General features: G+C 43.6%; 1 protein-coding gene across 1 annotated transcript in view; it reads right to left on the bottom strand.

The window, feature by feature from the left end:
- Positions 1-20,789, bottom strand: part of PATL1 (PAT1 homolog 1, processing body mRNA decay factor) — a 36,750-nt gene that overhangs the window by 6,032 nt on the left and 9,929 nt on the right. Inside the window, exons 3-15 of the mRNA XM_007956435.2 lie at positions 18,598-18,815; positions 18,234-18,314; positions 17,411-17,605; positions 16,386-16,487; positions 14,785-14,874; positions 13,818-14,038; positions 12,912-13,001; positions 7,574-7,754; positions 6,253-6,376; positions 4,885-4,982; positions 4,300-4,359; positions 2,699-2,847; positions 474-633 (exon numbers count right to left, since the gene is read on the bottom strand). Coding sequence (XP_007954626.1) covers positions 474-633; positions 2,699-2,847; positions 4,300-4,359; positions 4,885-4,982; positions 6,253-6,376; positions 7,574-7,754; positions 12,912-13,001; positions 13,818-14,038; positions 14,785-14,874; positions 16,386-16,487; positions 17,411-17,605; positions 18,234-18,314; positions 18,598-18,815 — 1,769 coding nt within the window. The remainder of the gene's footprint in view (positions 1-473; positions 634-2,698; positions 2,848-4,299; positions 4,360-4,884; positions 4,983-6,252; positions 6,377-7,573; positions 7,755-12,911; positions 13,002-13,817; positions 14,039-14,784; positions 14,875-16,385; positions 16,488-17,410; positions 17,606-18,233; positions 18,315-18,597; positions 18,816-20,789) is intronic.

Raw genomic sequence — 20,789 nt, 5'->3', positions numbered from 1 at the left:
ATCCACTCCTTCTTCTGCAGGTTAGCATTTGGCTACTGCTAACAGCCCAACGAGTGATACTTTGTATCCACCAAGGCAACCAAGACCAGAAGGTTTTAAACTTCAGAGTGAAGTGAGATTCAGCTGGGAGCTTACTAAGGATACAAAATCCCTCAACCTTACTCTGCAAATTCTGACCCCGCATGTCTGGGATAGGGAGGGCTCAATTATTTGCTTCCCAAGTAATTGCTATACAAGCGTAACAAACACACCTTTACAACTACATCAAGCAAGATGGAATTGTCACTTTACTCAAACTTACACAAACTACTTAACCAAATTCAAATAAAAAATAGGCCAGGAGTAGTTCCGGTTTTGATTTAAATAATCAAATCATATTCCCAAAGGTTGGAGAGAGTAACATGAGAGAGGCGAGGTCATGGGGAGGAAAAGAAGTCTGGACTCTAGAAATCTCAGCAGCTATGAAGACTCACCTCATCTTGTACGTCCTTCTTGATAAGAAAAGGGAGATTCCTGGCTGTTGTCATGAGAATGTCAGCTGCCTGCTCCATGGAGAGGAAGGGAAGAATACGGGCAACCATCCTCTTCCCTTTCCGGATACACATGATCTGCACAAAGTGGTCATCACTTGGCCTGCATGGGAAGAAAAATGCCAACTCAGGTCAGCAAGGGGAAGATAAGAGACCCTCGTGTTTGAAGGACTATCCTGTGCATTTGCTTTCACTCTACAATTATTTGAACTAAGAAAGGTTGGAATTACTTGTCTAACTTTAAACTGAGTAATGAGAACATGTCTGGTGGCGTAGTGCCTAAGGCATTTGATTGCTGACCGAAGGCTGGAGGTTCAAACCCACCAGGCACTCCTTGGAAGGAAGGCTGGGCAATCTACTTCCATAGAGATACCGCCTCGCAAACCCAAGGAGGGGTCACTATGAGTCAGATCTGACTCAATGGCAAAAACACAACAACAAACTGAGTAATAAAGTCATCTTTCAAGTTTTGGAAATATAGAAAATCACCATTTCACAAATTCTAAGTTCAAAAATTTGGCCAAACTATATGCACTTACTTCCTTTCTTAACCTTTAAGTGACTACACGTGATTAATGTACTAAAATCTGAAAAAATATATAAACAAAAAGAAAATAAAAACATAATTCTGGAGATAATTTTGTTAGTGTTACCATTAAAAAAACCTGTGTGCTGTGTATCGTATGTATTTTTCCTCATAAATAAATGGTGATGGAAAACTGTGGGAATAATAAATGGTGATGGTTGAACCACATGAAAAATGCATCTGACGTTGCTGAACTGGACACGGAAGGCTCTTAAGACGGCAAATGTGGCTCCCACAACACTGGTATGTGCCCACGCACAGAATGTGCACAGGTAACAATAGCCAAGGGGGGTTTACAGTTTGAAAAAACTGTATAACACGCGTGTTATCTGTGTACAAAATATGGTGAATGCGCACAGAAATAGGCCCATAAAATCCATATGATTTTGTAATTTGATTTTCTTCACTCAGTAACTTACTGTGAACACTTTTATCACATCAATACATATTCTTCAATTACGTCTTAATGGCTGCATAGCATTCCAGTGCGTGGTTAAATCATACTTACTCAACCAGTCCCCTTTTGTCTGCCCAACTCCAGAACAGTCTTGTCCTTAGGTTCTGTTTTATGTGTGCATGTCCTGCTTTAGAAGGGTTACCAATTCTCTTGAAGGGCAGGGCGTAAGGCAGTCAGTTATTAGGAGACACACCCCTCTAGCATTAGTGAAATGAGTATTTGTGATTTATAGAACATTTCACCATTAGCAAGATTCTGTGCCGGCTACTGGTTGTAGAGATGAGAGAGAGAGAGAGAAAAAGGCCTAGTCTTTAAAGAGCTTGGTTCTTATTGGAAGACTGACATGAATACTCTATGTGAAGTCCAGGGGAATATAAATGTTTATACTTCCCATCTTAGTAGGAAAGAAAATACATAAGAGATGGCAAGGACCATAGGTACAGTCAATAAATTCAAACACAACAACAAAACAATGCAACACATTGCCATCGAGTCAGATCCGACTCATAGGACCCCTCTTTGGGTTTCTGAGGTGGTATCACTATGCAAGTAGATTGCCCAACCTTCCTTCAGAGGAGTGGCTGGTGGGTTTGAACTGCCAGCCTTCTGGTTAGCAGTCAAATGCCTTAGGCACTATGCCACCAGAGCTCCTAATTCAAAGACAAACCAAACAACATGCTCTGGTGTATGTTGAGTACCCAGCCCAGTTCCTGACAGACAGGAAATGTATATCTGCTGAGTAAATGAATACCACACATTGAAAGGAGCTCCAGCACACCAGTGCCTGCGGATCAGAAAGGGCGGCAGTCTGAACCCAGAGCTGCTCTACGGGACAAAGAGGAGGCGGTCTGCTTCTGAAAAGATTTACAACCTTGTAATTAACTCCACGGCAGTGGGTTGCGTTTGGTTTATAGATATTCAGGGTAAAGAGAGACTTCTGTTTTCCTGGCCGGAGAGGATTATAGGGAATGTTTTCTAGGAGGAGGCATTTGAGTTGGGCCAAAAGGACACACGTGGAGCTTACAGAGACGGCAGGGAAAGGGATCTGAAAAGGCTCAAATGTGTTAAGTGGTAGAGGAAAAAGTCTCGCTCATCTGTGTTTTCTTCAAAGCGTGTGATTTGTACCTCTCTTGTCCAGGCAACTTCCCCCTCAGGTTGTCATACATGCTGCAAATGTTGTGCTTTCTCTCATCCACCAGGGCAGGCCGCTCTTCTTCCAGACTCAGGAGATAGCGTCTTTCATAATCCTCTACCTCCAGGAGTAAACTGTACGTCTAAGGAGACACAAAGCAGGCCACAGGCACCGTAGGTCAAGGGCACAAAGGATCGAAGAAGCCGCCCCACAGTTTGGGATTACCAGAAAAAGAGAAGATGAAGAATCACTGTAGTAAGACTTGTGGAGAGAGGGGAGACAGTACCCCCTTTAAATTCAGAAACATAGTGAAATAACATCAAAAATTCTTTTTTTAAATGCATTTTATTGAAATATAATTTATGTACAGTGAAATACACAAAACTAAAGTGACATGGGTCAATGCATTTTTTTTTTTTTTTTGCAGTGTTCCCTCCCATCCCCTCCCACCCTGGCAACCAGCAAAGAAAGTTTCCCTCTCTATATAAACCTTTCCTTGACCCTCCACAACAACAAACTAATACTGTATTTGTCCTTCCGTGATTGATTTATTAGTGAAATAACATAAAAAATTCTTGCAACACCATTCTTTGTCCCTCCCTCAGCCCTAGCCCAGAAGATCGGGCAGTAAAATGATGACATGCTTTCCAAGTTTTCCCGCTGCAACAACGGCACCATGTTCAATAAACAGTGTGTACCACCACCACCTTTAAGTGACTACACTTTAAGGTCTATTTGTAAAAATGGTAACAGTTCACCTTATTACTGGGTGGCAGAGACTGTTCCAAGCACTTTTTCACTGAATACTTGCCACAACCCAGTGAGAGATACTATTACCAGCCCTGTTCTCAGATGAAGAAAACGGTGACGACACAGGTAAACACCCGTCCCAGGTGACACCGGGCAGAAGAGGCTCCAGAGTCTGTGCTTTTAACCCCGGTGCTTCATGCCTCGCACATGGAGTTTACCCTTCACAAACTACTCGCTTAGATCTCGACACAAGGACCACTGCCTTCTAGGTCTGCTTGTCAACTGCACCCTCCCTCCTGGATAAATTTTTCTAACTGCACTATGTTAATTTATTATTATTTTTTTTTTAATAGAAACATGTAAAAATAACTGGCATTGAGGTCTTTATGAAAATTCTTCCTGGTGGGGTGGAACAGTTTGCAAACAGCGAGGAGGCTCATGTCGTTTGTGTAAAATTACAGTCTATATGACCTCATTTTTCTTAGAACCCAACATAGAATGCCTAGTACCTTGGGAGTATCCAATAAGTTATCTATGAACTGACTAATAGATTTAATTAGTCTTAGTCACAACAGTGTAAATTTTATTCTCATTTTACCAGGTTCAGAAAGGTGACCTGCCCAAAGCCTGCTCGGCTATTAGGTGAATAAGCTGGGACAAAGACCGGTGCTCTTTCCATGGCGCCAAAGGTGAGGGATAGCACACTCCTAGGGAGCTCTGGTGCACAACAGGCAGTTAATATGCAAACAGCCATAATCAAAACCACAGAGCCTGATTGGCTGCTCACTATTCTGTACACATATATCGGACAAGTCCTCATTTGAAATTGACGATAGTGACTTACTTTCTCAATTATGACAAGGGTTTTTCGTCTCTTGTCCCGAACCTGCTTTTCTTTTGTCTCCTAAAAGAGGACAAGATGATTCAGTGTCAGTCCTTTACAACACTGTGAAAAATAATTTGCTAAGTGTGTATCTGTAGCTTCATTTCTGCAACTACTCTGAGAATACTGACACTCCTGTTCTCACAAGTGAAAACACCACAAATATCCTAAAGATGATTAAATCACCCACATCTAAACTAGTAAACTGGGTTCTGGACAGGCCAAAGGTAACTGGAAAATGCAGGAGAGGAGGACAATATCACAGGAAAATCTTAAAACACACAGAAATGATGGCTGTTTTAAACAGCACACTGGAGTAAGGAGGCATTTCTGGTTGTAGGCAGTGTTTCCCACTTGGCTGCCTGGGTGACGCAGTGTCAGTAGTTCAGCACACCTGTGGGGACCCAGGATGCCATGGCAGGCCAGGGGAGACGCTCCAGGCCCACCAGAAACAACTCCGTCAACCCAGATCCCATTCCCCAGCGACCCTAAAATAAGCAATAATGATGCAGACTTTCCTAACCACACAATTCTGCTAACACTCACGTCATCCTCGCTCCGGGATGTGACAACAGCATCGATCATCTTTCGGGGATTATTCACACTAGAGACGGTGAGTTTTCCCAGAGAGCCCTCAAACTGCACTGCAAGGACAGAAAAGTCACAACAATGTAAAAACTCAGCCATTCAGGCAGGAAGCTGTCAAAGACGAGCTTGACATCCCCTATTCATCTCCCCTATATCCCCTAATGATTCACAAGAATCATGTAGCACCTGAAGCACTCCCTTCTGAAACGGCTCCTTCCCCATTTTCTGTTGTTGCAATAATCAAAACAACAACAACAAAAATCTAATGTATTTCCTCTTCTTTACCTATTTTAGGGGTACTACAAATTTTAGCCGGAAGGAAGGTTGGGCAATCCTACTTCCGTAGTGATACTGCCTCGGAAACCCAAGGAGGGGTCGCTATGCGTCGGGGCCGACTCGACGGCACATAACAACAACAACAACAACAAATTTTAACAGGAGCTCTGGTAGCATAGTGCCTAAGGCACTTGACTGCTAACCAGAAGGCTGGTGGTTCAAACCCACCAGCCTCTCCTCGGAAGGAAGGTTGGGCAATCTACTTCTGTAGTGATACCATCTTGGAAACCCAAGGAGGGGTCGCTATGAGTCAGGTCTGACTCCACGGCACATAAACAACAACAACACAAATTGTAACAGGTTTCAAAAATCACGGAATCTCAAGTAGAAAAGGGCAGGGCCCGAAAGGTCATCTGTGTACCATTCAGTCCCTCTGGAGCAAAGGCTGACCTTCGCATTTATTAAGCGCAGTGGTTGTAAATCTGTTTCAAACATCTCCACGTATCCATCCATATACAGGCAGCCCCGGGTCATGAACGTCTCACTTATGGACAACTTGTACTTATCTTTTAACATTGGGCAAATATGCCCTCTCTTTGAAATGATTAAGGAGCTCTGGTAGCACAGTGCCTAAGGCATCTGACTGCTAACCGGAACATTGGTGGTTCTAACGATTTACTGCCTCGGAAACCCAACGGGGGTCACTGGTGAGTTGGAATCGATTTCGTGACAGTGGGTTTGGGTGCTTTTGGTTTGAATGACTGAACTAAGCCCTACTTGCAACATATTCTTCATTACAATCACCTTCACTTACTGTACTTGCAGGTTTTAAATCACTGAAAAGACTTCAAGACCTTTTCCTGTACAAAAGTAAGGCTACTAAGAACTGCATGCACCTGTTCTGACTTACCTACAGACTCAACTTAAAGATACACTTAGGAATGGATCTTGTTCACAACCCGGGGGCTGCCTGTGCACAGTTACTTATCTCTGATCCCACCAGCAGCATCTCAAGGTCTCCAATCAAGGGCATGGGGAAAAGGACCTTACCTGGCTTATAGGCGTGCTCCAGTTTGGCCACCTGAGGGGTAATAAGCTTGGTGCGCTCTTTCTTAGGGCCGTCACCTTGTATCTCTTCGGCAGCTGACAGTTTCTCCAGTTTCTCAAAGTAATTCTACCAGACAAGAAGATGATGTAAGTTGCACACGGTGCTCATCACCATTAAATAACTACTCTACACCAGCAGCAGGAACACAAACTTGAACTCTAGAAATGGACGGCGCTCTGAATTAATGCTTGATCGCAATAAACTTACTTTATCAAAAAATTTCAGTTTTCCAACGAGTTAGTAATCAATGGAAATGTTTTTAAAGTTAGACTGCCAATAGAAAGAATCAAACTATGGTGCCAAAGAGATTTGACAATGTTGATCTGAAGGCCTCTGTGCAAAAAGAGTAAAATGCATTTAGCAAACCATGCAGTGAAGAGGAGAGGCTCACCAGCTTGAGAAGAGGAGAAAATGTGCTTAGTAAAGTCTTACTCACTTGAAGATGATCTCAAAAGAAACTCCTGCCACGTTTGAACAAGTGTCCTCACCAGAGCCAAGGGCCAAACTCTGGTCCTCCTTCATTACCATAAACTCACTGCCTCCTCAGGTTTCTACCTAATCTTTCAAGTTGCCATTGTCAATTTGACAACAGACAGTTCTTTTAAGAACATAATGCTCAAGGTACAACTCCTTCTTCTTTTTGTATTAGTTAAGCTAAACCAGTGTTCAGTTTTAAGAAGACTTCAGGGATATTTTTGGTTTAAGATTTAAAGGTTATCTCAGGGTAACATATCCAGGGATTCATCCACTTTCCATGGCTCCAGAGACTGTAGAGTCCATGAAAATTTGAAATTCCGTTTGACATTTTCCTCGTTTTGATCAGGCTTCTCCTATGGAATCTTTGATCCAATGTTCAGTAATGGTCCAGTACCTGGGGACCGTCCCGTTCTTCTGGTCTCATGGCAAAGGAGGCCATTATCGTGGAGGCAGTCAGCCGCAAGTTTCACACCCTCCTCCCATTCCTGACTCTTCTTCCTGGGTTGCTCCAGGTGGACAGAGACCAATTGTGCACTGGATCGTTGCCTGCAAGCTTTCTAAGACCCCACGCATTACAGAACAAACTATGAGGCTCCACCATTTTGCATTCCTGCCAGCAATGAAAAAGGGCTCTGATTTCACCATATCCTCACCAACATTTGTTATTATTATTATTTAAAATCTTAGCCATGCTGGTTGGAATGTAATGGTATCTCACTGTTTTTGATTTATATCTCTGATGGCTAATGCAAACTCTTATTTCTAAAACCAGCAAACAGCAATTACCTGATAATAAAAATCATCCAGGTAGGGGTCAGTGCTTTGCAGTTGCATCATCTGGATCTTAGAGACCCAATCCTTCTCTCGCTGCAGCATGAGATTGGCATACGGATCTTTTCGAAGATGATCTTGATGACTGCTCCGATGACTTCCTCTATCTCCTGCACCATTGAGATTCCGATGCTGACTGAAAGCAAATAAATGCCACATTGACTCCAAGTGGTTACAGCAATGATGCCTTATAACTATACAGCAAACAAACCATGCCTATTTTAAAAAAAGAAAAACAAGATTCCCCTTTGCTTTTGTAAAAAGGAGTGAACAAAGAAATTAAATCTTAACAGACTTTAAGCATAACTCAACGTTATGCTCTTCACGTAAAGTGCTATACAACACGTAAGAAATAAAACCATGATCTAAGTGCCTATCATATGCTTAGCACTTTCACCTATGGATTTTTGTATAAGCCCTAAGTAACCATATGGAGGAGGTCATTTTATTTTCTCCACTTAAGACCAAAAACTTAGGCCAAGGGAGATCAAGTTTCTTGTCTAAAGTCATAAAGATTGGAACATATGCCAGTTTCAGTCCAAAGTCTACATACTTTTTTCAGCTCTGAAAAACTGCAACATCTCAGTGAGATCTCAAAATACATCACTTGCAAGTATCAAGAGACTTCTGTGTGGTGCCACTAAACTTCAAGATTTTTGATCAACATAATTACAGCTCAGAGAATATTATAACACCTATTTATCCACCATCTAGGTTTAACGACAAAAATATTTTTTGGCCAAACTTGCATCACATATTAAAAAAGTAATAGTAAAGTAACGCGGTGTTATATTTACAAATGAAGGCCTGCTTGCACCCCTTAGATTCCATTTTCTAGTGTCCCATCCTTCTCAGACAAACCACTCTCTGGGCTTCACGATGCAATCACTGAAATGTTTTTATACTTTCACTACTTCTCTGTAGGTTTAGTATTATAAATACTAAACATTATGATATGAGCTGCTCCTTGCTTCTTCACTCAACATTATGCTCTTCACATTTATCCACGTTGATAACATACCCACCCGCTAGGATGTGATGTGTGTACAATTTCAACTTTCTTACATACTGCCAAATTTTCTCTCAAGAGGCTGTACACCCCAGCCTTTGCAGGTGGAGATGATTTATGTTTTGCCTATGTGATGGTACAAAATGGCTACCTTGTTTTAATTTGCACTTCTCTAATTACGAGTGGGGAGCTCTGGTGGCATAGTGCCTAAGGCACTTGACTGCTAACCACAAGGCTGGCAGTTCAAATCCACCTTCCTTCTCGGAAGGAAGGCTGGGAAATCTACTTCCGTAGTGATACTGCCTCGGAAACCCAAGGAGGGGTCGCTATGATTGGGGCCGACTTGACGGCATATGACAACAACAACAATTACGAGTGAGCTTGAACATCTGTTCATGTTTATGAGCCGCTTGGGTTTTCTCTTCTGGTGTTAAAGAGGCAGGGAGGCCACATTTTCTGACCTCCTCTAATACCACAATAGGAAGACAGAGTCACTATCAGTAACCCAAGGCCTATTCCTCCAAGGCCAGACATTCTGCCTCCCTCCAGCCCTTTCACCAACGTTCCTCCCAAAGCACCCATCACCTGTCTCCTGGGTTTGATAATTCGCTGCAGTGGCCACACAGAACTCAGATTACAAGGTTTATTAGGGAAGCACCAGGCTACAATTCAAGTTCAGGAAAAATGCTCAGTCTCTCTTCCAGCCCACCGTCTCTCAGCCAACGGTCTCTCTCAGTCTCTCTCCCAGCAGTGCGTGTCCCTAGGTGTCTCACTCAGCAATGCGTGTCTCTTGTTTCTCTTTCCCAGCAGCACGTGTCTCTTTCAGCAGCACGTCTTCCTCAACCAGCAGTCAGAGAAACCTCTGCCTCTAGAAGGCCTCCTTTTGAGCCTGGCAGAGTGGCCAAACTAGCCAACCACAGCATCAGAATTCTAAGCACCTGAGAGAGAGAGCGAACTTTCCAGAACATTGCTCCACTGCCACTCCCAAAAGAAATACCCCAGGTGGATAATTTTTACAATTAGGAGCTCCTCAGTTGCTCACAGCAAATTCTACCACGGAGTTTACAAAGACTCACGGCTAGAAAGCTCTGATAGCATAGTACCTAAGGCACTTGACTGCTAACCAGAAGGCTGGCGGTTCAAACCCACCAGCCACTCCTCGGAAAGAAGATGGGGCAATCTACTTCCGTAGTGATACTGCCTCAGAAACCCAAGGAGGGGTTGCTATGAGTCGGGTCCGACTCCATGGCACATAACAACAACGTGACTAGAAAAGCCATACCAGGTAATTTACTACACCGCAGGCCACCCCCTGGCGTTTCTAGCCATTATTCCATCCTTTTTATACTTCAAAAATTAACATACCCTTCACCATCAGTTTAAGAATAACCACACCCATGAAAGTGTGTAAGCCAGCCACTTCATGCCTTTATCTCCCCCCATTTCAGAGAGCCAATTTCTAATTTGCCCATCCCTACCAAACCAGTACTCTGAGGAGACACGCATGGTTCGTTCTCTCTGGAGAATCTTCTGTTCTGCTTGGAAACTTCAGGCATCTGGATCCATAAACAACCAAATTCCGCAACAGTGCAAGCCATCAAACTGCAGCAACTTAACACCAGCTCAGTGTCAGGTATCTTCCTCTTCGTTTGGTCAGGTTCTGGTCAGCTCAGCCCTAGCCATCCCAGCTAGGTCATGGGTACCAGCTGCCAAGTTTGGAAGTCACACTCTTCCCTTCACTTCAGACCAGCCAGCACCTTCTCCCACATCTTCAGTCCTCAGGGACTATTTCAATGCCCGTAGGCTCACAACTCCTTACACTTCAGACCAGCCAGCCCTTCCTCTCATCCCCAGCCTCCATGGCCTAGGTCAAAGAGTACCAAACTCAGCCCATTTCTTCTTTGCTGCACTTCCCCTATTTCCACTCAAGTGGACCCAGGTAGTCACAAGCGAGCAGCATACAAGCCGAATGCTCGCTGGCTTCCTTTAACTTTCAGACCTAGAAGGGATTTCTCTCATGGATCATGTCTTTCCTGCCTTGATGCACCCAAACCCTATCTGCTTGCTCGAAATTCAAAAAGCCAAAACAGTCATTTTTTATTTTTTTCCTCTCTTCAGGTCCTTTCTTCTGCAAATCTTCTGTTCCCTCAGTAGTACTGGGTGGGGCTCAGGTTTTCTACCTAAACTCCTAGTATTCTACACACAGGGCTTAAAACAAAAGCCTGTGTTTCTGCTGGGCAAATTCTATTTCCCCTTTTAAACATATCCAGTCAAGTATCAGCTGGAGGCAGACTTACACTCTCTCTGTTATCCACATCCCATAATCGCTCTCTGTTATCCACACCCTATAATCGTTTCTAATGTACAAGCAGGTAAGAGAGAATTCAATACCCACAGTACATTCAGATAAGTATATAATCCAAAACATATAACCCTTTTTAAGACAGCCAAGGTTTATCTTTTCACTGTGATTACCTTTCTTTTCTATGTATATGGCCTAAGGCTGTGGCTGGGTGTAACCAAAAGCCCTAGCCTCTGGATCAATTATCTCCTTTAAGAGGTAACACCGAAAAAGTAACCATATAAGAATCCAAAGTTTCACTTCCAGGCCCCTTGCTTCTTTCTTTTACAAAGGCTCATGCTTCTAGAGTCTGGAGTCACTGCAATGAATCCCACTTCTGACACCAACTGCTAAAGAGGCAGGGAGGCCACATTTTCTGATCTCCTCTAACGCACAAGAGGAAGACAGAGTCACTATCAGTAACCCAAGACCTATTCCTCCAAGGCAGACATGTTGCCTCCCTCTAGCCCTTTCATCAACGTTCCTCCCAAAGCACCCACTACCTCTCTCCTGGGTTCGATAATTCACTGCAGTGGCCACATTCACTGCAGTGGCCACACAGAGCTCACAGATTACGAGGTTTATTAGGAAAGCACCAGGCTATAATTCAAGTTCAGGGAAAATGCTCAGTCTCTCTCCCAGCCCACCGTCTCTCAGCCAACAGTCTCTCTCACTCTTTCTCCCAGCAGTGCGTGTCCCTTGGTGTCTCACTCAGCAACGGGTGTCTCTTGCTTCTCTTTTCCAGCAGCGCGTGTCTCTTTCAGGAGCACTTCTTCCTCAACCAGCAGTCAGAGAGACCTCTGTCCCTAGGAGGCCTCCTTTTGAGCCTGGCAGAGTGGCCAAACTAGCCAATCATAGCATCAGAATTCTAAGCACCTGAGAGAAAGGGCGAACTTCCCAGAACATTATTTTGTGCCATGCCCAACAGAAATACCTGAGGTGGGTAACTTTTACAATCAGGAGCTCCTCAGCTGCTCACAGCAAATTCCACCATGGAGTTTACAAAGACTTATGGGTAGAAAAGCCACACTAAGTAATTTACTACACTGCACCTGGGAATTGCCTACTTGCATATAATGCCTTTTGTTATAGGAACTTTAATGTTTAATACAAATATATTAATCTTTCCCTTTATGGTTTGTACTTTTTGGGTCTTAAGAGCCCAGACAGGTTTTTCCCCCCCATAAAAAATATCCTGGAACACCTCTGAACATGAGAAGGAATTACGCACACTCATCGAACCATAAAATTGACAGGATGAAAGAAACTTCCCAATTATGTTTAGTTTCCTTATTTTACCAATTATGTTTAGTTTCCTTATTTTATGTAGATGAATTATTACAGAATACAGAATTCCTGGGGGCAGGGGCTTTATCCAACTTGTTACTTCTTTTTAATTCCCAAACCTATCATACTGCCTGGCACACAAATGGAGCAGATTTTATATAGATAATCATTCTTTATTTTTGCCTTTAAACCTCATTTAGCAAATCTGTATTAAATAATTAGAAGCAGAATAAAGAATGACCACTGGCTTTATATAACACCCAAATGCAAAGCTAGCCACTATATTTTGACATTATGTCTGAGCTAAAATGGTAAACAAAAGGCAGTTAAAAGTACAGTAAGGACTTAGAAAGGAGTGAGTATAAAATGTCAGCTAGAAACAAAAAAAAAAAAAGGAAAATCAGATCTACATTTTAATTGAGATTTATGGTCAACATTATTATACTAGTTTGGAAATTAGTAGATAAAATCTTGTTCATTTAATCCTAGTGTGCTCAAAATATAAAATGACACCATTTATGATTTGATTATCAGCAAAGCAATCGCAATACTAATTAAAGTTACTCAAAAGGTAAATATAATTAGCAGCACCTTGTTACATTGTCAAAATTTAATGGCAAATTAAGAAACCACAAAGGAGTGGGGTGAGTACTCACTTTCTATTCTGTTGCTGCCTCTGATGCAGGAGTCGTCGGTGCTGTGGGTGAAGATGAGTTGTGTCTGGTCGAAACATTGGGGCCTGAGATCTAAGAAAAAGGATACAAGGTCTCAATTCTATCATCTTCAAGATCTGTAGTTATTAAGGATGCTGTCAGTATAGTTTGACTTCGTACAGGTTCACCCAAGGGAAAGTTAAAGTCTAGGCTAAAGAGACCAGGCTCTAAAGAAAAAGATGGCCACATGTTTACATGTCTTCCACAAAGGCCTCTTCTCAATTCCTAAGAGTATGATCATAAAATCTGAGTGAGCTCGCAGTAAGGAAGTATAATTGTCTTTTTGCTCCTGTTTTAAGTGTCTTTAAATAGTTTTAATAAGCTCAGCTTCAAGTATTTGAGAGTGACACAGAAGATACACGATATAGAGTAAATCATTATTTTGCTGAAGCAGGAACTTGAATCCTTTTTCTCATAAAACCAGAGGGCAGAAGCAAGCAACTCAGCTAGTGCAGAGATTAGGGGACTTCTCAGCGTCTAGAGCACACTTCCTTGAGGATACGTGGTAACTCTTAAGTGACGGGCAGTGAGCATATCGTGTGTTAGTGTGTGTTTGTCAAATGGATATGAAGTGAGACAAAGGAGCTCAGGAACAAGGAGAAGAGGTGATGAAAGTGCAATGTGAAAGTGTGCACAGGAAGCAGGTGACTCTTGAGGGAGATGTGAGTCATAAGAAAGCCTGGAGCCTGTCAGGCATTTCTGTGTTGGGCCATTTGAGGATCCAATCAGATCTCGAAACACATAACTTGTAAATATCAAGAGATGTCTGCATCATACCACTAAACATCAGTAATCCAATCCAGACACATGGCTGACGATGGATAAAACCGTGGGATTTGTTGAGTATACCTTAGGTTTTGCAGGTGGGGTCCTGGACCGGGGGGATGCTGCTGTGGAGGAGGTGGTACGGCTGTGGGTGGAGCACTAAAGAAGGCACGAAAGCCTGGTGCTGGGGGAAGCATCTGCCCAACTCGCCCTTGCAGCAACTTGGAATTCATGGCGGCAAGTGGACTACCGACAAATCCCGGGACCCGTGCAAACTGGCTGGGAGACATCCGTCCAGGCTGTAGCTACAAAGAGGAACAAGACCTTGGACTTAGTTAACTGCAGCCCCTCATGTCCCTGGGTGGGACAAATGGTCTGTGCTTGGCTGCTAACGATCAGAGGGTTGAAGCCACACAGTGGGGCCGGGGAGGAAAGGCCTGGTGATCAGCTTCTGTAAAAAAAGTCACAGCCAAGAAAACCCTGGAGCAGTTCTACACTGTGAGACACTGATGGTGACAGGCTGTACCTCCTGCTACAGGGCAAATCCTCTGCATTTATCCAGAGAAAAATGAATACTGCTTCCAATGACAACTTTGAAAAAGTAAGGGAAAAAAATGAGAGGCAGTAGTGAATGACTAACTTCAAAAAAAAAAAAAGGAGCTATTATTTAATGAAAGGAGCTGTGGTGGTACAATGGTGAAGCACTTGGCTGTTAACAGAAAGGTCAGTGGATCACACCCACCAGCTGCCCAACAGGAGGAAAGACGTGGTGATCTGCTTCCATAAAGATGACAGTCTTGGAGACCCTGTGGGGCAGCTCATCTCTGTCCTCTGGGGCGCCATGGATCGGAATCGACTGGATGGCCGTGGGCTTGGTTTGAGCTTTGCTTCCATAAACACTACAGCCTTGGAAACCACATGGGGCAGCTCCACTGTCCTCTAGGGTTGCTACAAGCCAGGATCGAGTGGATGGCCCACATCATCATCACTATCTAATGAACCTCAGGAAAGCAGGCGAGCTCTTTCTGGGCAGAGCTCATCACAAGCTTACCTGTGCTCCTCCAAGAAGCTGTGCTCTCTGAAGAGGGCTGAGAACGGGAGGGACACTTGGAGGGAAAGGGTGACCCAGGAGGGACGAGTTCTAAGAAAAACAAAAGAAAAAAAATTATACTATGAAACAAGTGAAAGAATCTAATATAGGAACTCAGCAGAAATGTAGAATAAACCCAGATACACAAACTCTCAAACTGTACCCAGTCAAGCATCTCCTGAGAGAATACAAACAAGACTAACGTTAGAAATTCTGAGTTCTTTGATCATGAAACCTGTAGAAGCAAGCAGCGGGCTGAGGGACTGAGGCAGCAGGAGAGCATATAATCCACCAAGAACTGAGATTGTTTAAAGATAAGAAAGACAGGTTTGCAATGACTGAGCATGACGGATCATGTCTTCTGGGCTCAGGGACCATCTGACCATCAGATTGAGACAGTCAACTATAGAGACGAAAACACGCACAACTTAGGTGAGGACAGACTTTTCAGTTTGCTTTTGTAGTATGTAAACCTTGACACTCCTCAGAAGGAAGGTTGGGCAATCCTACTTCTGTAGTGATACTGCCTTGGAAACCCAAGGAGGGGTTGCTATGAGTCAGGGCCAACTCGACGGCACATAACAACAACAACAACAGTATGTAAAGCTTAAGAAGTGACAACAGACAGATCTACAAGCTGAAAAATTAAAGCAGGGAGATGCATTCCTTAGAAAAATCAAGCACAGGAGTTCAGAAGGGCAGTCTTTTCACAGGGAGAAATCTAGAGACAAGAATGCATATGCAAGGACGCAGGGAAAGGGTGATCACAAGGAGGAAGTGGCAGGACAACTGTTCCATTGTGAGGCTTGTAATCAGTGTCACAAAATGAAATGCGTTATCAACTGTTGAATGTAAAAATCAATCTGCTTTGTAAAATTTCACTCAAATCACAGTAAAAAATTTTATTAGAAAAGTGAAAAAAAAAAAAAAAAAAAAAAAGACCCACAACTTAGGAGATGTGATATAACCAGGACGGTCACTAAGTGGCACAAATGGCTTGCACTTGACTGCTAACCTAAAGGGTGGTCCTTTGAACATACTCGGAGGTACAAAGGGAGACAGGCCTAGCCACCTGCTTCTGTTAGTATCATGACCAAGATCTCAGCCCAACAGCAGTTAAGACCTATAGGCAGAACACCTACCCTAGGGAGATGCACGCTTAGACCAATCGGCCATGAGCCATCAGAGGGGCAGCATTCACAGAGAGAGACATCTGGACTGACAACAACAATGCTTAGGTAAGAAGGGCACAGGGAGGGGAGTCACAAGGAGGAGAATTTTTTACAGTTTGGGATCATAATCGGCTGTGAAATCAAATGTGCATGAACTGCTGCATATAAAACAAATCTGCTTTGTAAATTTGCACCCAAAGCACAAAGAAAAAAAAGATTACGACCAAAAAAACCCTACAGAGCAGTTCTCTGAAACAACACGGAGACAGTCTCCATGAGTCGCAATCAACCAGGCAGCAGCCAACACGGACAACATACGATGGTTGGGTTCACCCAGGCAGTGATCAGGGAACAGACATTTCCGTTTCCTTAGGCGGTAGAATGACATACCGGGACAGTGCAGAGCTGGTTGGGAGACATCCTCTCACCATAGGGAGCAGGGTAACGCTGTGGCATCGGGGGCCGAACGTGGACAGGCTTCGGACACAGAATCTATCGGGACAAACATATATACAACTACATTCAATTAAGTCAGTTTTTCCTCCACCTACACTCCCTCCCCTCAAGTAGTGGCAGAGACACAAACCTCAATGCCAAGCCCTACTTCTAAACAAATGGCTATGGCTATGGGCTCAAGTTCAGAACCTTTGGTCACCTCCTCGCACCAAATTCAAGCAAAGTGCCAGGTTTGACTGAGAAAGATTTAGCTAATTCTCCAGTTATCCCCACCCTTCCATGCTAGCTGAGGGAGGTACCAGCAGATGCTCTGACTTGCCAATTCTTTCCAAGAGGATGTATACTGGTAGCAGTGAGGGAGAAGGAATGATAAGAAAGCTGGAGGATTAACTAAGTCCTACTCTGAAGACCCTGTGATATGGCCGCCATGCTCAGCATTTGTGTGATAGGCTGGGACTCCACCTTTCGTAAGATAGTGAGCCTAACTAGGCCATACCAACACCACCCTCCCCCCATACCTTCCACATTGGCCTTCCTTTTCAGCTGCTGGTTTCAGGTGGAGGGAAGTCTATGGAACAGGACTGCACAGGCTCTACGGAAAGCAGGGATATCTTAAAGGTAAAAAGGGATGTGGACAATGCTGCGTGTTCCCACTCCCCCCAGCTTTCAGTTCTGTCTCTGCACATGTGTTGGGCAGCCTGCAAGATACTTTAAAAAGGACATATACGCTAAATGTGGCTCCCTACCCTTTTTCTCCCCCAATTACAAGGCAGCAACAGCAGCAGCAAGAAAGAATGTTAGGGAAGGGGTCTCTGATTTGCACTAACTTCTCCTCTAATTGGCTTTCTAATCTAATGCCTACCCACAACTTCCACCCTCCTCCCAGCATCATCAGCTTCCCAAATGATTCTGCCCAGATTCCCAGTATCCTGGGCTGAGTGCCTGTTAATGAGAGGTACCTGTTGGTTGAAGCTGGGTACTGCCATCTGCTTAGGTGGGGTGCCTATGGGGACAGCTCTCACAGGAGGACTCCCAATGATTGGTGACGTTGACCGCCTGGGTAACGCACGCTCAGAGAGATCCCGATCACCTTCTGGGCCCTGTGGGGGCCTCTGGGGCAAGGCATATTCTAGTACAGACACTGTAGGCATTTCCTAATGGAAGAAGTGGTTAAGATTAGCTAACCAGAAAGGTTTTACTGATCTCTGCAGATGCCAAAGTATCTTGAAAAATTAATTTTAAAAATTTTATTTACTTTCAATTTACATATAGTAAAATTTACTCTCTTCGGTGTATCGTTTTCTGAGTTTTGATGAATATATAGTTATGGATCCGCCACTACAATCAAGATTCAGAATAGCTTTGTCACTCCCTAAAATTCCTTAGTATTGTGTCTTTGCAGGCAATCCCACTCCCTTTTACCCCAGCCACCGATCTGTTTCCTACCCCCATAATTCTACCTGGAAATTACTTTTCAAGTAATTCAAATAATCAACTGACAAATCTGAGTTCTAAAAGTTCCCTTCAACTTTCTCAAAATAAAGCAGAGTCAAATGAGCGTTGCCATGGAGAATGAGGAAGGTATAAATGAGCGCTGCCATGGAGAATGAGGAAGGGACATCACCAGGCACAGCTGCCAAGCCCTGGATACAGCACTCAAAAAGATACAGGCCAGTGATGGCCACTTATATGTTTTTTTTCAGTGAGGGAAGTATGATCACAGGAACCAACCTAGAATTTTCATGTAACAGGAATCACATGTGAAGAGGAAATGTTTAATACCTGAGCAAGCAGTGGTCCCCGGATTCGCCTCAGAACTTCAGATCCGTCCCAGATGCTGGAATTGAGACTTCCTGGTTGGGGCTAACAAAAAGGACAACACATACTAAGTCTGGAATCATGTGGGTGCTCTGGGTGACTTAGCTGCTGCTGGTGAAGGAGGGTCCGAAGGAGCCTCAACTTCCAGGGGATAAAACACTGTAGTGTTCCAGAATGTACATCATTCCTCAACCTCATCTCTACCTCTGCAATCACCAGGAATTGCTTTATTCTTTCATTATACTAGATGAAGTAAAACGGCAAAGCTCCATACTTCACTTCACTTGTACAGTTTGCTGCAGTTCTCAAACCAGAGTAACTTACTCACTTGCAAAACTGGCCTGGTCTGCACTGCCCTCATGATAGCTGGATCTTCCAGTTCATTCTCAATCACCATCTTACTAAGCCTTTCTGCCAGATTCTCCTCATGATCACCCAACAAGTCCATCTCGTCCCTTTCTCCATTGCCTGTTTGTTCATTAACTGACACCGGTAGCTTCTCTTCCAGTTCAGCCAGGCGCTCATGTGCTTCCTGCCAATCATCATCTACAACAAAATCAGAAAAAGGAATGACAGTTCATGTTGGAACTGAAAAGTTTTATGGAATTCTCTTAACCAAATGAACAAATCCAACTCCAGAAGACAGGTGTAAAGGCAAGTTTCTACTTAAGAGACATGAAATAAGATTTATACTAAGGCACAAATTTAAAATACACTTTTCACCAATAAAAGCAGGTAATATTATACCAGGAATAACATTGAGTATTCAGATTCACAGCTTAACATATTGTCACTGGTGTTCAAACTATATCCAAAAACTTATTTCTAAACTGATGATAGATATATGTATTACCATCTGTCGGTTTTAAGATTTTTATGGTATTTCAGGTAAAAATGCTAAAGGAAAGTTAGAATCCATTGTACTAGCATACACCCTTTCCTTAGTTTATAATCGGCATATTCTTTACAATCTTCTCCATCCATTCATGTCACTGTTTGTGGAACATGTATTATGTGACAAGCTCTGTTCCAGGCACATGGGCCACAGCAACGTACAAAACAGAAAAGGATCCTGCTGGCCCTCCTGCAGCTTTCATTCAAATGGGGAAAAGACAGATAATAAATAATAAACGTTGTGAGTGAATAAATTACAGACTATATTGTTATTGTTACTTGCCCGCCGAGTCAATTCCAACTCATGGAGACCTCATGCATTGCATACAACGGTTCCAGAGGCTTTTCAACATGCAAAACTGACTTTCTTTTTGGAAGCAGACTGCCAAGCCTGTCTTCTGAGGTTCCTCTGGGTGGGTTCAACCATGAACCTTTCAGCTAGTAGCTGAACTAAACCATCTGTGCCACAAAGGGATTCTCCACGTACGATATTAGAAGATGAAAATGCTAGTATAGAGGAAGAGAGGCAGACTGAAAATTTTAAGTAGGACAGTCACATTGAGAAGGTGACATATAACTAAGAGTAAGAGAGTAGCCAAGGAGGCATCTGGGAGAAGAGTGACAGGCAGAAGGGACAGCCAGTACCAAGGTCTTAAGGTGAGAGCGAGAGTGATGGTTTTCAGAAATAACAAGGGGTGGAACGAGCTGGAGGGAAAGAGCAGAAGACACTAAGGTCAAAGAGGCAGGAGGGCGGAGCTGTTGCAGGGCCGTGTGGGCTATGCTGGCTGAAGTGGGGTCCCACCCGAGGGCCTAATGGGCCATGTTTTAAAAAGATGCCTCCAGCTGCATGTTAAAAATAGACAGGGGTGGCTAATTTTGGAATCCTGGAGGCCTGTCCGCTACGACAGTAAATTGGGTAAGAGGTGGTGGTGACTGGAACTAGTGTCAATTCCTCTTCTATTTTAATTATGTCTTCACTATTTCTACATGCTACCATACCAAAACCAAACCAAACTGACTGCCAGCATCGATTCCGACTCATAGCGACCCCCACTGGGCTTTCAAGGCTGTAAATCTTTATGGAAGCGTCTTTCTTCCATAGAGCGTCTGGTGGCTTCAAACCACTGACCTTCCACTTAGCAGCCAAATGCCTTAATCCTAAACCACGAGAGTTCCTTACACTACTGTACAGTCTGTAGCGTTAACCCTCAGTGGTTTTCCATGGCATTATTTTTGAGTCAGTGCCTAAGCCATCTGCCTGCTAACCAGAAGATTGGTGGTTCAAACTTACCAGCCACTCTGCAGAAGCAAGACTGGGCAATCTACTTCTGTAAAGATTTAGTGCCTCGGAAACCCAGTGGGGCCCACTATGAGCTGGAATTGACTCGACAGCAGTGGGTCTGTTTTTTTTGGTCTACAGCACAGATCTTTAGAATCCCCCTTCAACCCCTCTAGCTAGCCCTAGCCCTTCTTACTTTGATCCCTTCTCTAATTCCAGTGCTCCTCAAGCTCCTTATTCCATTTGGCTTCCATCATAAAAGCTCTGGTCCCTCTCTCCTAACCAAAAGGCTGGCGGTTCAAACCCAACAGCCACTCCTCAGAAGGAAGACTGGGCAATCTACTCCT

This window comes from Orycteropus afer, unplaced genomic scaffold (genome assembly GCF_000298275.1).
Source record: "Orycteropus afer afer isolate SDZICR_OR568_19922 unplaced genomic scaffold, OryAfe1.0 scaffold00622, whole genome shotgun sequence".
Lineage (NCBI taxonomy): Eukaryota > Metazoa > Chordata > Mammalia > Tubulidentata > Orycteropodidae > Orycteropus > Orycteropus afer.
The sequence above is the reverse complement of the archived record's forward strand: the minus strand, read 5'-3'. Positions and strand labels throughout refer to the sequence as shown.